Consider the following 27,909-nt stretch of genomic DNA (forward strand, 5'->3'; position numbering starts at 1 on the left):
TGATGTCTTTCCTCTCTGGATCTGTAGTTCTCAAACTTTTACTTTACAGACTTTCCCTAAACTTTTACATTGCATCTCATTGTTACAAAACTTGGTTAGGAGAAGGTCCTTGCTTACTGCTACAGTCAGCCGTGAACTCTGTTTACTCTAGAGACATTACACTTCCTGTGGTTAAAGCCTGGACATGGAAACATGGCCATCCCGGTGCTTTGAGGGGCAGAGCTGCTGCTCCAGCTGCGTACCTCTTTTTAGCGTCGGTGTGCCTCACTAGTAGGCGTGCTTCAGCAGCTGGAGATCATCACTTCAAGTTTCCAAATCAGTGGGGAGGTCAACTCGGGTTGGAGGAGTAGGATTTTAGGTGTGGTAGAGAGTTTTTAATAAAAAATAAATTATTCCTTGAATAATTGCAGTGGATTTGTTTTTGGAGCACATTCTAATCCTAGCAGAACATTTCCACGACGTAGCACTTCCAATGGGAGAGCAAAATCTAGTGCGTTGCGCTTCGCCGCTCTCAGTCCCTTTCTGGTATGTGTGAAGTCCAGCCATTTCTCACGTAGCTCCCTTTACCCATCTGTGAAATCCAGCCATCCTCCCAGCGCTGTCTGTGACTGGTCTCAGCTTCTCACAGTGCTCTCTGCCACATCCAGCAATTTCTCATGTCGTGGCCCATGGTTTCTCACATCCTCTTCACTTAGCTTAACCTCAGGCCAGGGTCTAGTCATCTGCCTGCAGCCGTAACATACATTTTTACCTCAGCTTTTTAAAAATTAATATGTTCCTTCATATCAGACAAATTTTAAATTACAGTGTTACAGTAAAAAAAAATGGGTTTCCATCTGGACCAGGCGCGGAAGAATTCTATCAGGCTACTCTCCTGCTCCTTGCTTTGTAATATTTATCGTTGCTGGCCTCAGAAGTGCCTTGGGGTTCTGAGTCTTTAAATCACTAGCTAATCTGTTTAATATCCTGATATAGATGATATGTGATATTTTTTTATTGATGTAGTGTATGTTTAATGTATAGAATAGGTAGAATAGAAGAAGAGTTAGAGGCAGGTGAGCCATGTGTTGCAGGATGAAAAGGGAGAGAAAGGAGAGAGACAGACATTTGGGAAGGCACAGAAAGGAGGAAGGAAGTGCAAAAGGAAGAACATCTTGATAAAAGATAGAATAAGAGCCAATTAAAAACGCAAACCCTCCAGAAGTACAAGATCCTTTAACAGCATGGTTTTCATTGGCACTGCTTGAAAAACTTACCGGCCAGTACCCAAATGTCTTGATTTGGCTTTGCTTTGATCAGGAGATAATTTTTGCTATAATCTGTACTTAAAATATTACAAAAAAGAAAGCTGAGGCAATAGTCATAAGGTGTTTCATATGGTGTTTCACCCCAAAATGATTAACTTCTCTGGAAGCTTGCTACTACAAAAAAGAGAGGAGGTAGCAGTGCAAGAGATGGATGATCAGTTTGCTGTTCACTTCACAAGACACACACGTTGAACCGCAGGGAAGACACAGTTCTTACACTCCATCGTAGGCACTCCAATGTAGTCTTTCAGAGGCTGGATGCAGAAGTTAATTCTCTAAATTGGGGAGTCTGTACATTTTGTATATTAATCCTGCATCTTTCATGGATTTCAGATTAAAGTCTATAGGGCTTTTTTGTTTTTATATAGATTACTTCTGCATTTGAATATGGGTTTCTAGTTCTGCCTTTCTCTCCTTTTAAGCATCTTTTTCATTCCTGTGGATCTGGGAGCGTAAATTAAAAATGCCTAAAACTATAATATAATTGCATAAAAACCTCTTTAAAAAAAAAAAAAAAAAAGAAAGAAAGTGTTAAATCAGACTGTCCAGTCTTAATTTTCACCTGCCTCATCGATGCATGGAAATGTTTTGGAACCATAATAGTGTCTATAGATACGTAGACAATCATGGTTCTTAAGCCAGTTCCTAACATGTAAGAAAATGCCTTTTCCTTCTCTGCATGCCTCTACTTTACTTAGTGTCTGTTTCTGTGACAGGAATGAACCCAGGCTCCTCTGGAACAGATGTTATTTGAATACTTCATCATGATAGCGTCCTAACTTAACAGGATTTAAAAACAGAACTTGTTTTTATTAAAATTGTATAGAAACTGAAACGGTAGTTTTTCCAAACTTCTGTATTTTTAACTTTATATAATCTCCTTGGTACCTCGTTTCCTTGGCTTCGGGAAAGCTTGAGAAAATTAAAAAAAAAAAAGTGTCAGATGATACGCGGTATCTTCATAAATGGTACCCAGTAGGCCTGTGTGGAGAGAGCACAACTGCTTGCTCCTGCCATAGGTACCGGTGTGCTGCAGGACGTTTTCATCTGCTTCTCTCTGACATCGTCACTATTTCTGTCATTAGGCAGCAGATTACCTCAAAATACACCACCCTAGAACATCAATATGCAACACAGTATATCAAGGTCATCCCATAAACCGTGGGATTGAAGACACCCAGTAATTTTCTAGAGGAGAAAAAACCCAAAGGGTGCAGTCTGCAGAAACATGGTAGGGCAAAGAGCTGAGCAAGTTATTAAAACCTGATAAATTTTAAAAAAGAACAGAATACCCTTAGCCACCAAAAAAGAACTGGAAAAATCCAAAAGAAACATAAAGTGTGAAAAGAGAGAAATGGCTTCGCTGTCTTCTCTTGACCACCCCCCTATTAAAAAAATTCTTAGAACTGTGTTTCTGGTGGCTCAAAAAGTCATCATCCCTCTGTGATCTAAGCCTTCAGCTGGCATGTGAGCTGGCAGATAGCACTGCACCTTCAATTACTGTTTCTGGAGCTGTGGTGTCCCTGGATGTTAAGAGAAGTTTGGTTCTCACTGGGAGATGGCAGGCTACAAAACACTTGAGACTTACACAAGAGTTCCAGATTGTCAGTTGAAGTCCTGTGATTAGCGTGTAAAACATATGCAAATGGTGTGCTTCCATCAGGATGGATTCTTTCTCACAGCTCTGCCATATTAAAGAGAATTTGTGTAGGGCATGACTCTCCTGGACAAACGCAGACTGCCCCACACCGCTGGCATGAGCGGTGGATGCAGTGCTTTTGGCTTCGTTAGCAGTGGGAAAGATTTTGTGCTCAAAACTCAGAATCATCTGGGGGATCATCTCAACAAAAATAGGGAAAATATTACAAATATTTGTTATTTGTATGTTGATAAACATTTGATGGTTTTGGTTTAGGTTCTAATTTCAAATTGTAAATAAAAGAAAGCATTAACAATTAAGTATTAGTGCAAAGCATTTCTCGTAGTCATGAAAAAGAATTTTATTTAACAAAAATAATAATATATAAATAATTATCTAAAAACACTTTGAGAGAAGGGGAATTACAGGAATAATTAGACTGGAGAAAGGCATGCGTAGAACCAGTGACAGTGTGGATGAATTCAGGATTCTGCAGTAATCAAGTGTCACAATTATGAATTGCACAAAACCGCAAGAAAGTATGTTTTTCTGGAAGATGAAACTCAGGAGAATGGAAGGTCTTAGTTGTTCGAATGCTGATAATGCAAATATTTTGTCTGTTACTTAGAAAACGGCAAGGCTTTCCTTTCGGATACGTTCGTTCTTTCTGTAAAGCATAGATGTGACTACACAAAAACAGCTGGAAAGTGATGCTCATTTACTTTAACAGAATTAAAGGTATCATGTGGTTGCAAATATTTGCTGCCTTAGGTTGACTCATACTCACTATGAACTTCAGCTCAGAACTGCAGAAAATCTGGCTAAAATCTAGTCTGGAAATATTTTTGCTTATTCCTTCACTGCCTACGGCAGAATTCACTGTATATTCACAGTGTTCCTCACAGACAGTCATGTTTTCTAAAAAAACCTCTAGTGTTGGGTTTCCCACAGCTTTCTGTAGCAGTTTGAGCGCTTAACTATGTTTGCCACTAAAAACTTCTTCCTCGCGTAAGCTAAGGAGTCTGGGTTGCCATTTTAATTTATTATTTCTTTTCCTACCCACCGTGCACACAAAAAGTGACAATGACTTTTTCCCTCTTCCTTCAAAGCAAACGAACTTCCCTTTGCTGTGCTCCAAAGATATTTACAGAAAGTTTTCTTGTGTCCGTTCCATACTGTGCACAGGCCCTTTTTATTTTATTTTCCTTCTGGTTTTTGTATTCCTCTTGTGCTTGACCTCCTGATTAATTCCTTAGTTAACTAAGTTCATTTCTTAGTTAAGTAAATCTCTTCCTGTCCTTGCTCTGCATCACTCTGTTTGCAGCTTTTACCCTGGCGTGAGTTTCTTAGGAATTACCCTAACTTTAGCATTCCCACCCAGTTACTACCTTGCTAGATGGGAAATTTCTGCTGTGTTTCTTTCCCAAAAGAGTGTTTGGGGTGTTAAAAGCTCCTGTCACTTGGATGATGCTCATAGTTACTCAAGAAACATCTCATGTCTGGCATTTTGGTAGTTTGTGGGATGTTTCTGCTCCTCCGTTCTGGACTTGAGTGGAGCATATCCACGCACACCTTTGCTTCTGCCCTTCTTAGGTGCTTGCCCAGGGCATTGCTCTTTACGCTTCCCCACAGGTTCCTGCCACTAATCTCCACTGACTCTATTTTAAAACCTTGTTAATAGAATTAGCAAGCTGACATGCAGGGGCTCTTCCCTCTCTGAAGAGATGAATTCCATCCTTGACCAACAGTTTGAAAACCAGACCCTTTTGCTGTCAGAGAAAGCCTCCTCCTATCATTTGCCCGCCAAGAAAGGCAGTTGTTTCCAGGGACCACCTCTGTGTCTCCTGGGCCTTTGCTCTCGGCTGGGGGGACCAGGAGTAACGCAGCCTTCCTCTCTTCCTCACCTCCTGCCTTGGATCCACTGAGCGGTGGGAGGATAGGAGCCTGGTTCACTACACTTCTGTCAGCATCTGGCTTTGGTCACCTGGCAGGCCATACGAGTGCCCGATGTTCATGGGTTTGTTTCCTATCTACCTTGCTCCGTTTGCGCCCTTGAGACTTGCAGAGACCCTCAGTTTTAGGCCTGAACTTAACTCTGGGACCATTGATCCCACGGTGTTCGGTGAAGTCGCTTTGGACTCCCCGTGAATCCAGTCCTTCAGTGACTTCTTTTTCTGTACCAAACCAGTTCAGAGTTTTGCATTTTGGGACCACAGCGCTGGCTGAATAAGAAGCCGTCTGCTCACAAGCGGGACAGCCCTCAGTGGAGCTGTAACTAAACCTGCTCCCTCACTGTTGCTCCGTAGTGTTCATCACTTGCCAACACTGATAGTGGTCCTCTGTGGCCAAATAAGCTAAGGGCTGACGGGGCTTACATCCTCTTCTCACGTGTAGTGATGGCTCCAGAGATCCTGGCCTTTCTGAATGCCACACCGCAGAGCAAACACCACTTCTGGTACTGCAGCATAGGTACCATTAAAAGAAGAATGACAAGCAGCATTTCTCTGTGCTTATTTAGCAGTTGATCACATCCATATAAAATTTTTCATCAATAAAGTTCTTTTCTGTACTTTGGAAAATCTTATGATAGATCCTTTAAACATAACTTCCATCTCATTGACTTTCTCCACAATGGTAGTCAAACAGATCTCTGGAAGAGAGCATGAGTGCTGCAGACACAGAGAGATGATTTCTCAGGAACAATAGTTCTCCAAGGAAAAGTTCTTCTGAAGATCCTCCTTTCAATTTCTGTCTCTCTTTTATCTTCTATTTCAATTTTTGAAATAGGTGGGAAGGAGGAAAGGAACTTAAGGTTTTTTAGCTTCTGCTTTTATGTCAGTCTCTGTTCTTTCAGTTTTTAGCTACAGATTCGATTATAGAATAGATCGGCTCAGAAATGAAGCCTTCTGAGTAGGGAGTTTTATTTATAAAGTTCAGTAATTTGTGTTAGTTCTTGAGCAGCCTTGGTAGTGTACTCACTTTCAGAAAAGTAAGTTCACGCCGCACTACACTCTACAGGTTATATTTGAGCAGATTTGTGCCTATAACCTTGTTGCTGCCTACAAATGTTTTTCAACAAGAATCCATAGTTTGCCAAGCCTGTGCAGTTGAGCTGAGTTGTACGTTTGCAGCCAGGCAGATGACGTGCACATGCCGGGGGACCCAGCCCTTCTCATGATCATCGATCTTCTGTAGGCAACAAACCTTCATCCGTGGGCACTGCCCGGTGACGCCCACGTTTCCTGCCTATGGCCCACCAGACCAAAAGCAGTCCCCATCTAAAGAGCAGCTGGGAATGAGCTGCTGCCACCAGAAGAGCTCGGACAGACGGACACAAGTTGCTCTTCTTCCCGAGTGCACCTCCGGCTGTGGCTTTGATGTTGTGGTCTTGTGGCAGCAGCCTGTCCCCTGATGGGGGCATCTCTCGGGCCTTTTGCATCCCGCATCCTGTGCCAGCCCTGTGCTGGGACATGGGCTGAGAACGTTTCAGAGTAATTAATCCAACGCGTGTTCCTTCTGTCCCTGGGAAGAGGAGGTGGCCGGGTTGCTCGAGTGGGCTATACGCAGCCCGTGCTCGGGCATTTGAGCGTTTGCGCCTCGGTTGTGAACAGCAGGTATCGGGCAGAGGTTCCCTGCCCTCTCCCTCCTGAAGATAAATAGCCACGCTGGCCTCACCAGCCGCTTGAGAGCCTACCTCTTCATTTTGTATTTACTTGCTACATGCTTTGTCTTTTTGTGGAGTTACTTGAAAGGGAAATGGTAACAGACGTTTAAGCGATGGCACATTAAATTCTTTATATATGCAAATCAGGGAGAAAATTTAACATTGTTTGTAGGCCAGCTGCATGTGGTTTTTGGTTTTTAGCAACTCATTTGCGTAAAATTTTAAATGTACATTAAACAAATGACAATATGATAATATGTAATATTCATGTGCATTTGATTAGGGTATTCTATCAGCTAATCTTAGTGTGTTTTATTTAGCAAGGTGAAGTGAGGTTGAAGTGTTTGAAAGCCCTTCAGAGTCTGTATACCAACAGAGAGTTATTTCCAAAACTGGAGCTGTTCACTAATAGATTCAAGGTAAGAGGAAATACAATTTTTGGAAGGAGTACAGAAAATAAAAGTATCATCTGTCTCATCCTGTTGCAATCTTTGAGTCATGTATATTAAATGCAAAAGTAAACTCTTTTGTTTGTGACAGGGCTTAAAACTGTATTACTGAATGCTGAGATGAAGCCAAAGTCATTTTACAGTGCTTATCTTGTAAGATTTGTCAGACTCAGCCGGGATGATTATTTATCTGTTTGTATTATTGATAGTTTATATATTGTCATTATTCAATCTGCTTGTACTTAATTAATTTTATTGAATTTTAAGGATATGTACTGGGTGTTTCACAGAATCTAAAATACATCTGAAAGTAACAGCCTGTAAGAAAAGATTGTTCATAAGACAGCTTCTTAGCTGAATATGTGGTTGTGTTTGGAGGAAGAGATACTTTGGTTTGCATCTCAGTATCCTACCCAGTGAAATACCTTGCTGCAGAACAGTTTGCATTGTGCTTTTAGACAAACCCCTGAGCATGACTGTCCTGTTTGGGCGATAAAATACTGGAGAAATGTTTCATGGGGGTTTTTTAGCAGCACAAACACGCTGACTTTTTGCTCAATGTCTTGATGAGAACGTGGCTGTTAATTCACTTTGTGGCGTGAGTGCTGTATTTCACAAGTGAAGTATCTGGAGAGATGAGTGTAGAAATACTGTTGTTGCTTCTGTTTGGATGCTCTGCGAAGAAATCTTTCAGGCACTGTCACCACGTCAGTTGGCACTTTTTACCATCACTTATGTGTTCTGGAGAACACAGAACTGTGGTAAAGGCTACTCCCCCATCCCCCCAAGGAAAGACTAATTTAATTTGTTTTCATTTAAATCATGATTATAATGCCGATGCAAAATTCAGTGTAGAAAACAGGTGGAGATGATTGATTTATTTTTGTTTAAATCATGATTGTAATGCTGATGAAAAATTTAGAAAAGGAGTGGAGATTTAAATACCTGTAAGTTAACTACTGTGCATGAGTCTTAAAACCTTCTCCCTGTAGATTTTATACTGCTTCACTGGTTTTGTCTGTCATTGCAGTTAATAGTAACTCCTCCAGTTTGAGCTAGGAAAGCATGAAATATAGAAAACTTGTTATATCTTCCCTGCATGTAAACAGTTCATAAAAACATAATGGCCTTTTACAACATTCATTAGAGATGGAGAAAAAAAGATGCTTAAACTGCGGTAAAGATATATGATATTTATATTATATTATATTAATATTATGGAAGGCTTTTTGTCCAAAATGATAGTTATATAATAGAACTCAAATAATCCCCTTTATTTGAGATTTTTAAGGGCAGATTAAATCAATATCTGTCAGGAATGAACTAGGTGTAGTCGGCTTTAAAGTAGGAGGTGAAACTAGATCGTTTTGTGAGATCACTTGAGGGCCTGTATTCTTGTAATGTTACAGAGTCAGTTTCTGTGACTATTGCAGTAAAGGCAAAGTTTCCTCTCAAAGAAGAGCACCTGGTAAGCAGGGTCAGACCGCAGAATACATCTGTAGTGCCTCCACAAGTCTGCTTTGCTGATTTTGAAGATGCTCCGAGGGCTGGAGCACCTCTCCTGTGAGGACAGGCTAAGCCTGTTGGGGTTGTTCAGCGGTTGTGTAGTAATAGGACGAGGGGTAACGATTTTGAACTGGAAGAGGGGAGATTTAGATGAGATCTGAGGAAGCAATTCTTTGCTGTGAGGGTGGTGGGCCCTGGCCCAAGTTGCCCAGAGCAGCTGTGGCTGCCCCATCCCTGGAGGGGTTCAAGGCCAGGTTGGACGGGGCTGGGAGCAGCCTGGGCTGGTGGGAGGTGTCCCTGCCCAGGGCAGGGGGTTGCACTGGATGATCTTCAAGGTCCCTTCCAACTCAAACCGTTCTATGATCACCTCAAGACACCAGAAATCCTAGTTAACTCTCCAGAAAAATGAACCCTCCAACTCTGCTGCTTTTCTTGTTCCATCTGTGCAGACTTACAGATTTGTTTATATTTGCTCCTTCTGTAATTTGATTTATTTCGAAATAGGCCACTAAAACTCTCATGGTCTCTGTATCTGCCTCTCTTTACTAGAAAATGTGCTGGATGATTCTCTCTCAGCCTCCTGTAATTTGTAAGATAAAATGCTGCTTTGAATCTTAACCTGTCCCATCCACCAGCAAAACTTTTGGAGATGATTGGAGGCACTTTGAGGAACAGTTACTCAGTAACGTACTTCCAAAAACCATAGGAACATGAAACCTCTAAATGCTTCCTCCTCGCTTCTTCACAGTATAGTCAGTTTTCTTTGTTAGAAGAAGTTAGGTTAGCCTCTGCATTGCTGCTTGGTTTAGAATAGCACGAGGAATTTTCATTTCTGTCAAGAAGATGTAGATGAAAGGGAACCCTGTTTAGGAATCTTCCTCTTTCTTCTGTTCCCTTAAAGCTGGTTTTACTACACGAGTCTGTATCATTATGAAATAAATTAGAGAAAAAGGTGAGTTCAAAGTCTGTGAGCCTAGAGAACAAATATGTTTAACGTGATGATTTATCAGTTTCAGTTTCCAGCCACATAAAGGGAAGAAAAAGCTGGCATTGCCCAAATGCTGCACTTGGATTTAAGGCTGTGCTGACAGGGATGGAGCAAAGTCTCAAACTAATGCTTTTTGAACCTGTGATACATGACTTAAATGTCTTACCACCACAGACTCTACCACCACCCCCTGAAAAATAATTGACCTAAATGCTGTTCTCAGTTCCATGGCTGCTTATTTATATTTCCTCATCAGACTTTAATCGACCCGCACAGTTCAGCTGGTATTCAGCTCAATCCATCCCAGCTGTCAAGAGAAATCTCTCTAGAGATCTTCTAGCTGTTTAAAGTATAAATTAATTTGATCTAGAGTGACTTGTACTGGGGTGTTAATATTTCACCACTTTCCAGGTAGCTGTGACAGGGATCTGATAACGTCACTTCTCCAAAGGAAAGATGTGTGTTCTTTCTGGCGTGTGTTTGTGTTTCTAGGAGGAGGTGATGTGCTAGAAAATAAGTTTTGTCCATCAAAGAGGAGAATTTTGTTTTCCATCAAGAAGTCCTGTCTGATACAAACATTAGTTAAGCCACATGGAAAAGATGTGAATTAGCTTTTTTGCAGTCAGTGCTAAAGTCAAGACACTGGTAGATTTAGGTGCAGCCGTTTAATTCCTGTCCCCAGTCCCTGACTTTGCAGGAGAGTGCCGTCTCTGTGCCCTGAGAGGCAAGAGGAGATCATTTGCTCATCAGCTAGCCTTGTTCACAGCCTGATGCGTAATTGCAAACTGATCGTCATAGTGAAAATTAATATTTCAAGTTATAAATACAGGCCTGTGTCCTGTTCTGCTGCTGTACAGTGGTACAGGAAATTTCCGTCAAAGCAGGCTGAGCAGCTGGGGTTTGTAACTCACTCAGCCCCAGAAGTGCCGTCTTCCAGAGGCAGTGGGTGTTCAGGTCTTATTTGCAAGGATCTCAGCGCGTGGCTGGCAGGTGCTGTCACACAGAGATGCTGGCACCAAGGCAGAAAACAAGAAATGACGTGTCCACACTGCTTATTTTAAGCCTGATGTTTCTGGGGAAATTTGAGAGGAAAGAACAGTGGTTTTGGATAAGAAAGTGGTCACATCATTCTGTTTCAAAGCCTAAAAAGACTCCAAATTCAGAGAGTACCTCCTGCTCTCTAGGCAGGAGAGAAGATTGCTTCCTTTCCAGGGTTATTGTCAGAGATGCAGGAGTTTTATACTTGTGTGCTTACTCTTCGTGTGCAGTTAGTTCCTTTCCCTCTTTTAGACCTCTGTTTGTTCTTTCTTTTGATGATGATGTTAATAGTTTTTGTTCCTTGGCCAGGACCTTAGGAAAAATTGACAGAAATCTTTTTGTCTTGTCCATACACAGAATTTCCTGTTTGGAAAGTTATTTCACTGTTTGAGTCTCTTCATGGGCTTCTCACAGTCTCTAAAACTATCTATATACAAGAGTTAAATGCACCAAATTTCTCAGGAACTTAATGATGATTGATGGAGGTGCATTCAATCATAGTGACACAAAGTACCTCTACAGACCCGGCTTTGCTGAGAGGTAAAACTTGAGCAGCCACAATGCGTTCTTTACATACACATTTCAGTATTGAAATGAGATCAGGTGCCTGATACTCACCTTCAGCCTTTAAATGCCTGGAAAAATTAGAGAAAAGAGGTGAGCACCTCTATTTTGCCCTGATTTGTTCTTGATGACTTTCTCTATTGTTTCCTAACACTTCCCTTGTTTCCTTTCCAGTCCCTGGCTTCTATTTTTTCCGCATCCCAAAATGTCATATAGTACCTAGTCCTTCCTGAAGCAGGTCAAGCCAGAGAAATCAAGTTTTATTTTCAGATGGCCCAATTTCTTTTCATTAACTTGATCAGTCAAGCAAAGAACATCAAGACATATTGCATTTTTATGGATGGATAGAAATTCTCCCCAAATAGGGAAGACAATATACACTAATCACATCTATTCTTGGTTGCCAGTAAGCAAACAGAGACTAAAGAGACAGAAACCCTTAGGAGACTTCTCATAACTGCAGAGTCCTTAGAAGTTATAAAATCATTACATTGGATTAGAAAGTGGTGTGCGTGTCTCCACTAGAAAGAGTATAGGGAAACAGAAAGCCAAACAGTAATTCTTGCCATCAGCTTCAAACCTTAAGGTGTAGCCAGGTATAAAGGCCACAGCTTTATAGGCAATATGCAGATGCATGTATCCAGGTACGATTTTCTTCATGGTTTTTCTAAATATGCGTATGTGCAGCACTCATTGCTCTAAAATTACTCGCTTTCAGGGGGGTGAAGTGGGGCGGTTTTTCTTCTGTCATCAAACCCAAGTTCATTCCTTTTCGGGAAAGAACTGTTCGATGAGACCAGTCCAGAACAGTGCTTCAACTCCAAAGTCTGCTTGCTTCTTTCCTGGAAAACACACTGGAAAAAAAATCCTGGAATAAGGATAAGGGCTGTTTGTTAAGCACTTGTTCCCGTTCCTGTTGTTCCACTGTGTGTAGAGCATGCCGCTTCCTAAGGTATATGTTAAAGGGTTGAAAAATATTAAAGGGCTCTCATGTGTCTAGTTGAAAGATGTTTCTCCCGGAGAGTTTTTATTTTGTAATCTATACAGTTCTTCATCTGACAGCTGCTTGTGGGTTTCTATTTTGTCACTGTAATAAAATTCCGTTTCAGGATCGCATTGTATCAATGACACTTGATAAGGAATATGATGTCGCTGTGGAAGCCATTCGATTAGTCACGCTAATACTTCAGTGAGTATTTTTCAAAACCAATATATTCCCTTTGAAAGTTACCTAAGCCAGTAATATTTAATTGACGTGATTTCTTTGCTTGTGAGATAAAGTGAATCTGTTACTTTACTCTTGGTATGAAGTTGAACTGAATATGTAATAATACGATCATGAAACTAAAATAAGATATTCCATCTCGGGGGAAATACAATAGGCAAAGTATAAAAAAGTGGTGATGTATTGAGACTATTAGTGCATCCATTGTTGTGGAAGAATGCCAGAGGGCATTTCTACCTTTTGTCCTCCCCAAACCCATATAACCCATAACCCATGGGTTATATTCACTAAAATAACTAGGCAAAGATCCAGCATTGGGAGAGTGGGTTACCTGACACAGCTCTACAGAGGGCCGACAGGGAAAAGCTGCTGACCTCAGCACCCTGGTCTGGGTCCGCGGAGGTGGCAGTGGTGGCTTGCACTGAGACCCTCGGCCGTGCAGGAGACAGGCTGCCGGCCCCCCGCTGTTCTTACAGAGCTGCAGCGGCTTCCCCGAGGCCAGGACCCAGCCCAAAGCTCGTCCCACCAGCCCCTCCGCAGCAGGTGGGCTGCGCTGCTGCAGGAGCACTGCTAAGCTTTTACTGTATAGACATTAAAGCCTACGTTAAAGCAAACCTGGGTTACACACAGATGCACAGAATTTCTGCATCCTATTTTATACCCAGTGGCTTCACTTTGAAGAATGGTTTTGGACATGTAGAATTTGGATGAAAGATTAGACGAGCTTTTCCTCTGGGCACTCTGCTTTACAGATATTGGGAAGAAAGGAAATCTTATATTTGCTTTAAAAATATAACACCAGATACAACAAATATGATCAGAAGTGAGATGTGGAACACATCTATTGCCCACATTATTAGCAACGTTTGGGAACACAGTAAGATTTTTAGGTCAAAAATTACCTTTTTTTTCCCTGTCCTGTTTTCTCTTCCGTTGCATGATGAAAACACAGCTAAGTGCATTTAGCAGAAGAAGAATGTGGGTCACGTTGAACAGCACAGGGCAATATTCTGGCAGGTAGAAACTTCAAGAAGATGTCATGAGTAATCGTGATGGTGAATGACCAATTAAAAATCATTTGTAGTATTCAGCCTAATGATGTGTGGAGTCCTGATACATAAATGTTTCTGATGAATGCTGACTAAACAAGGGGGGCAATAATATTCCTGTATGTGACAGTGGTGATATTATAGTATCATTGATGGATTATTCCACGGCTCACAGCATTTTTCAAGAATACTGCTGAAAAATGGAAGTTTTTCTGAGTTTCAGAAAACTCAAACACAAAATCTACCTTGAGCTCAGAAACTGCAGAAGCCCCAACTATGTCATTTATCCAAGACCAGGGTAAAAGGTGGCTTGTCCTTGTCAATAAATAATTACAGAAAATAAATTTTTCATCATCTTTCATCCAGCACAGCAGGGTATGATCCGATTCAGTTCCTTGATGTTGAAAATGAAGTCTATATCTAGTCAGCACAATAACTACTGTAAAAGTGATGGACAATTTATTGTCTCAGCATTATTGTAATTCTAAACGCACACCATGATTCAATCCTAAAGCGATTATGTGTTGATTTGATCAGGGATGCCCAGTGCTAGTTCTCTGTCCCCACTTTGTGAGTGATTTGGTTTAGTTTTCTACTTAACTCCTGAGAATGGAGTAGGCCGAGAGGCTGAAGCAGGTTTTCCCAGTCCCAGGTTTGAATACTTTAAAAATTAAAAGCTTTGAAAGCAAACAGGCATTGCTGTGGAAGTAAATAAGTTTAAGCAAGTGATTACATTTTTCTCATGTAACATTCTAGGGTTTTAATTTAATAATGTTTGATAATGAGTGTTTGGCATCTTGCAATATGTACATTGTAATTACTGTGATTGTCTAAGTAATTAAGCAGGGCAAGATTTGTAAGCGGTGATGACATTTTTTTCATAATATTATTTTATATGTATATATTGATAAAACTGGGAGAAGGAAATAGAACAAACTTCCAGTCTTAGAGGCCCTTTAAGTATCTGTATTTGGAAATTGCCCCAAAGACCCTTGCAGTCAGTGTTCAGCCATTCGGGATTTTGTCTGAGGGAGCTGAATCCCGCAGCTGTCGGAAGTAAGTTATGGGAGGCGAGGGAGTTGAAGTTACGTGTTTGGTGTAGTTCAGGTGTTACCTTCTGACTCTTTCAGTGGAAGTGAAGAAGCCCTGTCGAATGAAGACTGTGAGAATGTTTATCACTTGGTGTATTCCGCTCACCGGCCTGTTGCAGTAGCAGCTGGAGAATTCCTTCACAAAAAGTAAGTTTTCAGTTGCCCTGGAATAAGACCAGATTTGCAAATGCTTCCCAGTAGAGGTAAGAGCAAACGGCAAAGCAGCAATTAAAAGGAAATATCCCAATTTAGCCAATCCGGTATTTAATTTAAAACAGAGACTTATTTTCTTGTTTAAATTCAAGATGTAGAGACTGAAGAAACTGGATTTACGTTCTTATTTTTTTTATTGCTCTAGAAGTCAGATAACTTTTCCTTACTCCTCAAAGCATAAACCTCTAAATTCGATTTAAATCCTGGAGCTCTTGCTGAATTACTGTTGTGATAAAGTATATAGGACCTATACAACCCTTATGGTCTACCTGATAGGCAGTCATCATTTTTACGAAGTTTTAGACCAGTTTATTTAAAAATTGTGAACTTGAGAGCTTTTTATGTGGTAATAATTAAGAACTTGGTTTCTAACGTCACTGGCTTCCCCTAAATATACATTACACCATGGTTACATCTTTCATGTACCCACTACGCCAGAGGAAATGAGCTAGCTTTTCCATGGAAGTGAATCATACCGCATCAGTAAACAGCACCAGGGCATTGCCACATCATAGTAATTAACCTTTTCCTTCTAGTGTTTGCAGTTAAAAATCTCTTAGCAGTAATTTTATTTTTTCCCCTCATGGGTTGTAACATTAAGAGTTCTTTAATATAGTTATAAAGTATTTACAACAGGATTCAGGTTATCTAATTTTTCATGCCAAGACACATGATGGAAGAAATTACAGAAAAACATCAGTTGTCCCTTGCCCGCGTTCTAATTTTCTGTGTTTTATTAGTGATTTAGAAGTCCACATTGAAATAGTAATTTTTTTTAAATATATACTGAAATTCCTTTGTTAATCAACATGTGATAAAATAATTTTGAAAAATGCCTCAAAGGTAAATGGCGACATACATGCCTCTTAGTGTGCTTAGCATAAAGACAAAACTTTACCCTAACTTTTCTTTACAATGAGATACTCCGCTGCGTTCTAGAAATGTCTCTCTGGGTAAACAGCGTTGAGAGTAGATTGTCCCATTCCTAGCACTCCTTTTCTCTTGGCTTCTGCTAACCCTTCAGAGCTGGTGCGCAATTTAAATAAGTTAGAATCTTCTTGAGGCGTTTGAGGTGGGATTTATCTCACCTAATTTTATACATGTAAATATGGCTTTCTGCCTGTAAGCTACTCATTAGGCTTTCTCTCTGTAGTTAGCACAGGAAAGCAAATAACACAGAGGATCACCGACTCAACCCTGAGTGCATGTTTTCGTGTTGCAGTGCCTGCAGAGGGGCTCATTTCTTATCTATTAAGATAAGCAGGGGGTGATGTCTTTAACTAAAATACAACATTTGTGGGTAACTCATCCTTCTCTTTTCAGTGAATCATAGTAGTGAAATCAGAATATTGTGTTTCACGTTTCTAATGTGCTTTGTGACTGCAGTTTCACCGTAAAAGCAAGGAACAGTTTTCAGACTTCTCAAAGTAAGACAGTCTTTGCTGTAACTGCAACGTAGGCACACCTGAGATCTCTTTAAGCGAGCAAATTTGAACGGAGTTTGGAATTAGCTGTGCATCAAGGAACTCAATGCAGAGTTTTACCCAAAAAAAAACCCGCAATGGTAGCTTGCTTTATCCTTTGTGCTGCTGTTGGTACCTGAGGCTGGTTGTTTAATGGGTTGTCAAGTCTGTTTGTACCAAATCCCAGTCAGTGTGACCACACTGGAGACATGACCTTTGTTCTTAAGGCACTAGTGGAATCAGTGCCACCACCGTTGTAAGACTTGGTAAGTTAAAAACGCAAAACTATACAAATCGTGTCATTCCAGCCCTGTGAACTTGAAGCCTCTGAAGATAAATTCACCTCTTCAGACAGGTAGAGGTCATGCCCTCTTTCCCTGGAAAGAAATAGCTTGAGATACTTTCACTGTGTTTTATGAACAAATCTACTATATCAAGAATGAATGCTCATCGTGTTATTGCAGGAATGAGATGTGTTTTGATAAACATGATAGCTCCTTTTGCTTATTTTTAGACTGTTCAGCAGACACGATCCCCAAGCTGAAGAGGCTCTAGCAAAGAGGAGGGGGAGAAATAGTCCAAATGGAAACCTTATTAGAATGTTGGTTCTTTTCTTTCTTGAAAGTGAGGTAAAAAATTCATTTTTAACCTTTTCATGTTTAATAGAACCTGGAACTTAAGTAATGATTTATCAATGTACAGTAATAAGTTGTCTTTCTTTGCCTTTTTTTTTTTTCCATCATTTCAGAAATCCTGTATGCCCTTTACCCTGCCCCCCATTTCCTTGTCCATCAAGCAAATTCAACTCAAAGTCTTCTTCATGGTTTATTTTGCTCTTGCATGTCCCCGCTGTGCTCAGTTCTGCGTTGCTGGTAGGATGGTGGCTACCGGGATTCATTGCTTCACACAAATGTAACAGGTTCTTTTTTAAGATAACCACGTAAGGGCTATACCTCTGGAGTTACTCTTTATGGAGTAAGATAGTTTGAACCAGAAAGGAACAAAAATGACATAATGTCTCAAATTATGATTAGAATTGTAGAATAGTTCAGAGTGGAAAGGACTTGCGGGTCGTTAGCTCCAAGCAGTCAGCTGTGAGATTAGAGGAGGTTGCTCAGGGTTTGGTGCAGTTGCGGCTTGAAACCATCAGAGGATGGAGACTGCAGGCGTACCTGCGATGACATGACATATTTGATAGACGCATGCCCAGAGTTTATGGCTATAGAGATACAGATATGGGAAGTTTTATGGTAGCCATACGAATAGTAATTCAGGTGGAGAATGGCAGTGGAGTGGAGGAAAGATAAAGGTACAGGATGCTCTGAAGGTAGAGGGGGAAAGCTTTGGTCATCAATAGGTGGCAAAGGAAGACTGAAAGAAAGGAATGACAGAAATGTTTCTCTACAGAAGGGAGGGTAATATATTTTGTGTAAAAAGCAAAAGGAAGGGTGTTGCAAAAGTTGTTATGACACCTTGAACAAGAGACTTGACTGTGAGAGTGAAAATAAACACAATTGGAGATGCTGAGGAGGAAGGGTAACATTTAGGTACAGTGTTAATGTTAATATTTTTTAGAAGCGCCTTATAAACCTACAAGTCTGGATGAAATGTCGCTACTTGTGTGAGCCTTCAATCTGCTATCTGAATGTATTTTTAGTTCCAGATTCTTAGCAACTTAGATTGTAATACGTCATTGTATTTCCCAGCGGAAATACCTTTAAAACGTGAGTGTGTGTGATTAGGAGTTGCCTGGCGTTAAGCTTGTCTGTGCTTCTGAGAAGAAAAGAAACTCAGCTTTGCTGCCAAACGGCGATCAGCAAAGTGCCTTCCCGTGCAAGCCACGTGCTGCTCCCTGAGATCGCTCCTCGCTCAGGCCTAGTTTTTGCTATTGCTGTCTTTGAGGGAGTTGTTAGAAACAAAGTAAAATGGCATAGCTCCAGTTTTATTAGAGAACTGGGAGTTTCCCTTTGCATAGGACTAGAAGATGTAAGCGCTGCAATCGGGAAGAGGGAGCAGGGCAGGCTGTGACAAGCAGCAGCAAGCTCTGTGACATTTTGCCCAATGCTGTCAGGAACAGAAGAGTGGGTAAATGCACTGACACCTCCTGTCCTGCGCTCCGAGATGTTTAAGTCCCTTGTCCAGCAGGCAAATCAGAACCCCGTATTGTGCTTGTTACTTTTTGATAGTGGTTAAAGATCAGTTTATAGAACAGCAAAAGCCTATGGATTAGTTTTCTCACTTTACAACAGTTCTGTTAATTCACATAAAAACATTTTTTGCAGTTAAAGTTAGTGTTGATTCTATACCTCCTGAAATCATAGGATTTCTGCTACCGTTTTCTGAGCATGTAGCAACGTGTATTAAAAGAAAATGCCTGTTCAAAACGAATGTATTACAACTCTCTCCTCTCTCTTCATCTCATGTCCGATCACCTCTCCTTTTTATAATGCAGTAAGAAAGCAAGGAAAGGTAAGGTAAGGTTACGGCTTCTAGGTCAAAACTCTGAGAGAGATTTTTCACAAACAAGCTGCCTTGTGGAAAAGAAGCTCAATTTGGTCTTATTCCATTTTCTATTAAAACATAGCCCCGTTGTTGTGCAGTTGTAGCGTTCAGTTGGAAGACGACCTTCCCAAGTTAGCATCTGAATTGTCTTTCCAACTAACGCACGAGTATATGCCCAGGACGTTCTCTGTGGCCAAATGGTTGTGAAAGGTGAAGAGCTGCTGCTCGTACCAGAACGCTGTGCTGACGGTTGCTTTGGATTTTCCAGCTGCACGAACACGCGGCCTATCTGGTGGACAGTTTGTGGGAGAGCTCCCAAGAGCTGTTGAAGGACTGGGAATGTATGACCGAATTGCTCTTGGAGGAACCAGTCCAAGGAGAAGAAGGTATTTGTTTAACCTTTAGACTCCATTGATATTGCACAATGTTGTTAAGCATTCCTTAAAAAGATGCTTCACTGTGGGTGATAGAGGTGTTTATGTTGCGCTTTGTGTAGAAAGCATGTTTGAAGACGATTTTTGTTTAATTCATTTTTAATGCACTTTGCTTCAAAAGCAGCATTTTTGTACTCTATTTTTCATTGTGTGAAGCCTGCTGCACTGTGATTCCTTAATATTAAAGGCTAGAATGACTTCTTCTCTGAATGTTTAAATAACTAGTGTATACATGAACATTTCTATAAATTAAATAGCTAATACAATTTTGAATAAACGAGCACTGCAGATGGTGTTAATTAAATATGGAGCTTTTCCAGAAAATGTTAAAACCTAATGAATTCTCAAGAGGAAACAAAAAAGAGGGGGATTCTTTCACTGTTAGTTTTGAATCTCCTTTTGCTAATAATAGATCTGTGTGGGTGGCAGAGTCCCTAATGGTGATGAGTGTCATTCAAGATGCTTTATATTCCTTCAGGATCGTCCTGCTTCAGGGATCTTTGCGGGGTTTGGGTGGTTGAAAAACCCCTGTGCTCCTACTGCTTGCTAGCACGATGTGCTCATCTCAGCATTTCAAAAGCTGACCTTTTGGTATCCACCTGCTACAGTGGTGGTATTTATATGGTAAATTCCTTAGGAAATTAGGCACTTTGTTTCTACATAGCCTAGTGGGGCTTGATCCTCTAGATGTGACCTGAAGTATTTCCCAAAGATCAGAAATAACACTTCATGACGATGAGAATATTGTATAAGGAAGTGACAGCGAACAGTCAGTTGCTCTCTGTCCACCATGGCGCTCTTTATTTTGTAGATCTTTGTTATATTCCCCTTCTTTCATCCTTTTTCCAGACTACATTTCTCTGGACTTCTTTCAGTTCTGCCATATTCATTTTGAGATGATGTGAAAGAGCAAGCAAGAAAGCCTTGTTTTCATAAATGGGACAAAATGACGTTGTCTCTGTTGTTCTATATTCCCCGTGTTTCGCAACTGCATTCACAGATTTGTCGTCTTTAAGATGTCTGGCAGACACATCAGAGCTGACGTTACTTGTTCTTTTCCCTCCATAGCAATGTCTGACCGGCAGGAGAGTGCTCTGATTGAGTTGATGGTGTGTACAATCAGACAAGCTGCGGAAGCACATCCTCCCGTAGGCAGAGGCACTGGCAAGAGAGTAAGTGGTACTGCCGAAGGTAGCTCAGACCTCTCTCTCTTACTGTAGTAACCTAAAATAGCTGTCTACAATGCCACACTTTAATACTTTTAGATTAGATTTTTATAATTGGTGTTTCTTGTTTCCTGTGAACATTTTTGAAGAAAAATAATAGAAATTCTATTTATGGACGTGTTTGGGGGTTTGTTTGTTTGATTTTGGGTTTTGCATTACCATGTTAAATAATATAAATTTACAGCATGAAATTTAATTTTTTAAATGATTTTTTTAGATTTTCTTTTTATCATAATGTAATATTTTATCATAATGTAATGTACCCACATCTACAGCCCTTAAGTTAGATCTAGATTAGAATTGAAAGTGTAGGGCTCGGGAGCAGAACAAGATGACCTCTGACTGTCTGCCGTAAAAAGGAATGTGCTGCTAATATGGACGTAAAATTTGCAGAAAAAGCCAATAGTATCCTCCTCACGAGAGCAGTTAAACACCGGAACAGAAGCTGAGAGGTTGTGCAGTTTCCATCCTTGGCAGTTTTGAAGACCCAACTGGACAAAGCCCCGAGCACCGCAGTCTGGCCCCTGAGCTGGCTCTGCTTTGAGCAGGAGGGGTGGGGCTGGGACCACCCTGAATGCCTCTGAGGTTTTACGTATCCATCCTCTTCGGCCTCTTCCACTGAATGCCCTAAAAATTTAAGAATTTGACATTCTGGCCATTTTGCAGTCTACCTGCCTCCTTAATTTACTTTATAGAGACTGCTTGGGGATCAGTGGAAGCCCATTCCTAAGGCTGGGCAGCACTTTTAAGCGTTTCAGTATAAGTTACAAGGTCAGGGTCACCAACAGGCTTTCAGCTGTATTCTTCATGAATTCCAAAAGAGTCTCAGCTTCCCAAACGTATTTCCCTGATTTTTTGGTAGTCCTCCTCTTTTTTAGGTTAGACTAAAATGAAATAAACCCATGTGAACCTTTGGTATTTCTGTTAGGTTCTGTTCTGAATAAGTATAACTAGCATATTAAAGAAAGCCACAGACTTAATGAAGGTGAAATCTGGAGATAGACTTAGCGTTCTTTATTGATAAACTAAATGCTGTTACTTAGCTTCTTAATTTTTATGCGCCAAAAGCAGATTAGTCTCATGTCCAGAAAAGGCGCCCCAGGAAAAGCTCCAAGGGACCATCGTTTTAAACGTGCTTTGTGTACCTTAATTTATAAAGTATATTCTAGGAAATTACTAATTTATTGAAACATTTCAGGGGTGATGGGGGAGTCTCTGAAAGCACTTACTCAAATTTACACAAGCAGTTGTTATCCTGTGTTACCAAAACTGTATTGGAAGCACAACTTAACTATGTTTTGTCTCTAGCTGCAAACTGTTCTAGCAGACAAAGCAACCTTTAAATTGAACAAAAATTTCATGTTTGTATTTTCTGTTTGGAGCACTGAATAATGTCACTATTAGCTTTCTGGGTATTTTTCCTATCTCAAGAGGTCTACAGTTCAGTTCATTTAGGTTCAGCAAATTGCTTAGTCTTAGATTTTCAATGTCTGTATTTCTTCACCTTCTGAAGGATGATGAAGAGAGACTTGAGATCATCCTAGGGACCCAGATTAATTCATAGCACCACTGAATAGCAACATTTGGTCACCAGAACATGGCTGGGTTGGTAGGAGGTGTGAGCCTGACTGCATTTGTGCTGCCTTCGGATGCGCTGGCAGCTTTAGCCGTTGCGTGTGGAGTCGGTACAGGAACTGCGGTTGCTGCTGTGTGTATCCAGCTGTCTGCCGTCTACTGTGGAAGTGGTTTCTTACCCTGGGTACAAATCTGTCCCCCTTCACTCCATGGCTGGTTTGGGTTCCTGCTGACACAGTCGGCTACCTGTCATCCAAGCACATGTTTTGTTTCCAGCTGCTCCTCCTCACTTACAGAGGGATATAGGTATGACATTCAGCTTTTGCTTCTTTTCAGTTAGATCATGAGTTGTGGGATGGTAACTGCAGGGATCTCTGACTTGTCAGGAGAGGTTTGTCATGTTCTCGTGATCTCGCTAGCATATTCTCTGAGTTGAAATGGGAGCAGATTTCTAATTATGCGCTCACCTTCTTGTGAAACAGTTTCTTCTCTGACTTTAGCTTGTAACCCTTATTGTGCAGTCTGGCAGCTTTGCTATACATAAATCATTAGCTAACTTGAGTATTTTATTATCATTATTTGTTTTCAAAAGCATTCTCCCCTTTCCTGAAGCCAAGAAGCCAGATCTAAGCTTTTATGAAGCATGCTGTTTTGATTATTGTCTCTTTGTTCACTGTTTCACGGTGGTTTTGCTATGACAGCATTAGTAGCTTCAGAATATCTGTCACTGAAATTCGTAAATGAGTTCTGTGAACTTGGATGTACGTTCTCACTGAGAATGACATTCCAGTTTAGAGATGAGGCCATGAATCTGCTAATGAAAATCACTGTCACAGTGTGGTTTGGTTTTCATTTTCTTAATTATGCTCCAGTTCGCCCTGAGGTCTTACATTAACACTTTGTTTAATGTGCGAAAGCCAGAGCTCAATTCGCTTGGAAGCAATAGCAAAACTTCCACTGACTTGGGTTATATTTGAATTTCAATCCTAAAAAAACGTTGATGTGTCGAGACAATATCTTGCTGGATGATGTGATATTTTCCTTTCCAATCATGGCTTCTTAGGACACATGGTCCTCCCATTTAATCACTCTTCAGTCCAAATGCGTTTGGGTTTTTTATTCCCTCTTCTTTTGATTTATTAAAAATACACCTGCATGGATTTTTGTCTGTAATACAAACCTTAGAAAAATGAATGAATGCTATATGCAGAAATTGTATTTATGTTTTCTTGATCACTTGCAGGTCTTGACAGCAAAAGAAAGAAAAACTCAGATAGATGACAGAAATAAATTGACTGAGCATTTCATTATTGCACTTCCTATGTTGCTATCAAAGGTACATTTTTCAACAAAATAAATCACTGGTATTTACAACTGTCTTTAAACTTTTTCATTCTGTAGTGCAGGTGTTTATTTTTACTTCACTGTTTTTTTGTTTTGTTTCAATCATGTTCTAGTATTCCGCTGATGCCGAGAAGGTTGCAAATCTCCTGCAGATCCCTCAGTATTTTGATCTGGAAATCTATAGCACGGGCAGAATGGAAAAGGTACAGTACACTGGGCAAGAAGTCTGCTTGCCTTCGAGTATCTGATTGCTCTCCTAGTCACATGGTACTGTGCCTTCATATTAGTAATCTAACCTTGATTTGCTGTATTCTTTGAATGACTTTTTCTTTGAGTTTCACTGTTCACGTAAGGAGGAAGCTGAACTTCTTTTCTGCTCTACAGCATCTGGATGCCTTACTGAAACAGATTAAGTTTGTTGTGGAAAAGCATGTGGAATCAGATGTTCTCGAAGCCTGCAGCAAAACCTACAGCATACTCTGTAGTGAAGAATATACAATCCAGAACAGAGTTGACATAGCCCACAGCCAACTTATTGATGAATTTGTGGATCGATTCAACCATTCCGTAGAGGATCTGCTGCAGGAGGTTTGTTTTCTCAAAATTAATTTAGTTAGACTACCAAAATAGGCTATGATAAACTGCTGAAAAACATTCTTACCAAGTCATGAAATTATCCCTCCCAAGACGTAGTACAGCAGCAACTTTTTCATAATTATTTGGAGCTATTTCTCTATGTAGAAAATCCCTTGGACTAGCCATTAAGCCTGCAAAACATTGAAGCTGTAAAACAAAGACCACAGGACAATCCTGCTTCTGAAAATTTAGTCTAGTATTTAACCAGTCCACATAAGAAATCAAACGGATGAATGTGTAAAAGCTAATGAAAAATGCAGAGAAAGGTGCATTTACATTAATGCGTGTGGTGATTCCAGTAGTCCCAAATGGATATGCCGGCAGCAGAATCAAGATTGGATTATGCCTTGAATGGAAGAGTGGGTTTAGTAAAATATTTATAATGGTATATTGAAAGAGCTCTGGAAAGAATGAAATAAAGATACAGGTCTGAAACCTGGAGGTACCTGGGATTTACTTGTAAGAATTTGTCCTTCAAAATGCATAAGACAGAACACATTAAATAAGAATGGAAACCTTACTCATTTTTTCTTGCTTTACATTGATTTAACTTTGTGTAGCACTACTTAATTTGTTGTAATTCTCATGCTTTTTAAACATAAGGGCTGCATAGATCTTTTTCTTCGCTTCTAGTCATGCACTGCACTGTGGCAGATACGTTTAATTTTTTATATACGTTTATAGGAAGTTAAGCTACAGTCTCTATTTTAGAATTGCATTTTAAAGAAAATAAGCTTTTTTGTAACTTTAAGTAATATGCCCCGTACAGGCGTACTGTATATATGCTCTGTCGCATTGCAGAGTAAATAACAATTTTTCTGTTGCTCTAGGAATGTACATGAGTAGAAAAGGCGGTGCGTGCAGGGAGCGGGCACCCCCAGCCCAGAGGAGTTAGTGCACCACTCTACATTCTTTGATAGAATATGTTTACTTTGCTGTCTACCTGCCTGCCGGTTTAGATGTACTTCCTCAGAAACTTCTGAGCGCAACCCGAAAAGACATTCCAGAATTTGTGCTACGTCTCTGCCATCTGTGTGTGGGAAGGGAATCCCTTCAGCTAACGCCACGCTGCATGCCTTAGCCCTCTGCTTTAATAGCCATGAGATTTTTGTAGTTCCTCACCTCTGGCCAACAGGACCAAAAACTCTGCGACAAAAACCTTGGGCAGTCTGTTGCTGACTTGGGTAGCAAAAAGGGCTCAAGTTGGACTGCCAGCACAAAGACCCACCTTCAGGACCACCTGAGTGCTCCGCACCAGATGCCCAGCGGCTGATCACCGTAAATAGTGGCCTGCTGTCTTTCCATTGGTACCCGCTGACAGAGGTTTAGGAACTCTGGTGAGGTCCTCGCTATCCACGCATCCAGCAGCAAGGTTCAGTCTGGCTCTGTATGCAGGGACCAATCTCCTGTGTTGTTCCTCCAGACCTGGCTCTTGGAGAATCTGCAGCTTGTGTCTCCACAACCAAGATCAGATCAGCAAAAAGCATCTCATTCCCACTGTCTTGCCTCGAGATGAAAGAAAGTGCCTATGGGTTTTTTCAAGAATCAGACCAAGAAGCAAGTGGAATCCCAGTTCTTTGACACTGACTTGCCATTTCTGTTATACTGTCTTGTCGTAAGACATTATTTTTCTCATAGTTTTTATCTTGGAACTTCTCCAAAGCAAATGCCACGTTTGTTCTCTCTGGAGACAGTGGTGTAACAGCCAGCGTAACAAACAGACGTTAGGTCTGTCTGAGGACACGTGGCTTTTTTGGAAGAGCCCCCTTGAACTTTCCACACTGTTCTGCTGTATAGATGTTAATCATCGTGGATCCGTTCAAGGATTCAGAGGTGGCATTCTGTTCCCTGGATAGTTTCACCCAAGAAAAGATCCACTCACCATTTTATTAGTATTGCTGAGACACCCATGGATAATTTTTTCAACCTTAGTCCCAAACTCAGTTAGCAAATACAGGAACACTTAGATCTCTCCTGCTGTACAGCAGCTGCTCTTTCTCCGACTTACCCGTTCTCTTCCACACAGCAGCTTTGAGAACCAGTCCTCTAGTCCTGTCAGGCCCTTTTCTGCCATCCCCGTACCCTTCGGGAAGCCAGCAGTCCAGTTAGTGTTGAGTTTGGTTTACTACAGCATCAGTCCTCTTGTTCTTGTGCTCTCTGGTCTGAGGAGATCCAGTGCTGCCCTGCCTGTTGCTGCCTCGCAGTCCCTCGCTAGCTGTTTTCAGAGGCCCTGCTCAGGGAGTCCCCTTCCACAGGCAGCGTCATCTGTGGGCCTCAGAGAACCACGTTCCAACACTACAAGAAGTAAAGATGAATGGAGATTGGAAATCTACCTCTCTTCCACCCCCAGCCCAAATTCCAGATCAGTTATGCCAGCAAAGCATTTGGGTCCAGCTGTTTTAGACTGGGGATACAAGAATATTGAGAGAGTTCAGAAAACACACTCCATATTTTAGGTGCTGGTCTGCAGTCCTGTCCTCTCCCGCTCCGCCATTGCTCGAAAGATGCCTCCGGCCTCACCTTTTACCCAGGGGGAATCGGGTGAGAGCAATGAGATGCTGGGATTCCTAAACCACTTCCCGCCAGTCTTCTCAGGAGAAATGAACTAGGGGAGAAAAACTTTTTTCCTCCAGTTTTCCTTTATTCCTAACTGCTGTTGAATGGGGAAGCCAGTAGCTGCTTATTCCCGCTCCATTTCCCTTCGCTTATCTTTATGCAGCGCTCTGGTGCAGAAAGCCCCGAAGGATGCACTGGGACTACTGGGCAGAGAACAAAGGCTGGGCTCATGGAGGGACGTGGGCCAGTGGCACCAAAATACTTCTGACGTGTCCCCTTCCTTTACCCTGCTTGGGAAGGGGCAGAGGAACGCAAGCAAGGGCTTGGGATCTTTGTGAATATTCACTTGCATGTGAGAGGCATGAGGACTGAGGTTCTCAGGGAGAAGCTGTGTCTGAAAGTCACATGGGAAATGAAGAATCCAGAGGTTTGGATCCCTAAGGAAAAGGGAGGGCGGAGGTCAGGCATGTGACACAGAGAGAGATGTGGAGACAAAACCAAGAGAAAAGTAGGAGAAAGCAAGAAAGAGAACAGTGGTAGCAAGGATTTAAAATTTTGGCCTTTGTGTGGTATTCTTTGCTGGGTGATACTTGGTAGAAAAATTAATTTTAATAAATCTATTTCATCATTTTAAAGACATTTTAAATTAAAAATTGTGCATACTTGTACCCAAGCTAGTATCCCACTGCTTTATGGCTTCCCACTAAGTTTATAATGAGAGAAACATTGACTGACAACTGCATCTGAAGGCAGGAAAGGTCTTAATTGTTAGTCTTTGAGATGGGAAAAAATGATCAAAATGAAATGGAGAAGAATTGTTGTAAGTGGGTTTCCTGGGTCAGAAAGGTTTGAAAGTTCCTTATTTCCATTTGTTTCGCTAAGAGAATTTGCTGTTCAGTTTGCATAAATCTTAGGGTAATGCTATTTTAAAATGCCAGAAAGAAAAAATTAAATTTAAAGGAAATGTTTTGACTGATTATGCAATATTTATTCTTGGACTGCTGTTTCTTCAGATTTGCAAAATCCAAATTAAAAAAACAAACACCCTTCCGTCCAGTTGTGGATGTCTGTTGGTCTGTGCACGTGATGTGCTCGGCGTGCGTTACAGTGCCTAACACCGCGAGCAGCCAGGAAGGATAGGAAAAGAAAGACAATTTCCCACTGAGCATCTTAAAAAAAAAAAACAAACTTGCTGTCGACACCTGCAGGTTTCTGGTGTGGAGCAGGGCAAGCTTTTGGTTAAGTCCTTCTTGTAAAATACGGTAGAACTCAGATTTTATTCTTGGGAATGATCTGTACTGCTAGAGGATACTGGTTTAAGTATTAACACAACGATACTGCTGAAGGTTGTCAGATGATTGTGCTTATTTCTTAGTGCTATGCAGTGGTTATTTAAATATTATTATTACGGAATCTAGATAAAAGTCATTGGAAAATTTT

General features: G+C 41.0%; 1 protein-coding gene across 5 annotated transcripts in view; it reads left to right on the top strand.

The window, feature by feature from the left end:
• STAG1 (STAG1 cohesin complex component) overlaps positions 1 to 27,909 on the top strand; it is a 193,888-nt gene that overhangs the window by 125,908 nt on the left and 40,071 nt on the right. For all 5 annotated transcript variants that reach the window (XM_074591965.1, XM_074591961.1, XM_074591964.1 and 2 more), the window contains 9 exons: positions 6,931 to 7,029; positions 12,265 to 12,344; positions 14,560 to 14,667; positions 16,711 to 16,825; positions 18,967 to 19,084; positions 20,201 to 20,304; positions 23,177 to 23,269; positions 23,391 to 23,480; positions 23,662 to 23,865. In XM_074591965.1, the coding sequence (XP_074448066.1) occupies positions 6,931 to 7,029; positions 12,265 to 12,344; positions 14,560 to 14,667; positions 16,711 to 16,825; positions 18,967 to 19,084; positions 20,201 to 20,304; positions 23,177 to 23,269; positions 23,391 to 23,480; positions 23,662 to 23,865 (1,011 nt within the window). The remainder of the gene's footprint in view (positions 1 to 6,930; positions 7,030 to 12,264; positions 12,345 to 14,559; positions 14,668 to 16,710; positions 16,826 to 18,966; positions 19,085 to 20,200; positions 20,305 to 23,176; positions 23,270 to 23,390; positions 23,481 to 23,661; positions 23,866 to 27,909) is intronic.

The sequence above is a fragment of the Larus michahellis genome, chromosome 6 (assembly GCF_964199755.1).
Source record: "Larus michahellis chromosome 6, bLarMic1.1, whole genome shotgun sequence".
Classification (NCBI taxonomy): domain Eukaryota; kingdom Metazoa; phylum Chordata; class Aves; order Charadriiformes; family Laridae; genus Larus; species Larus michahellis.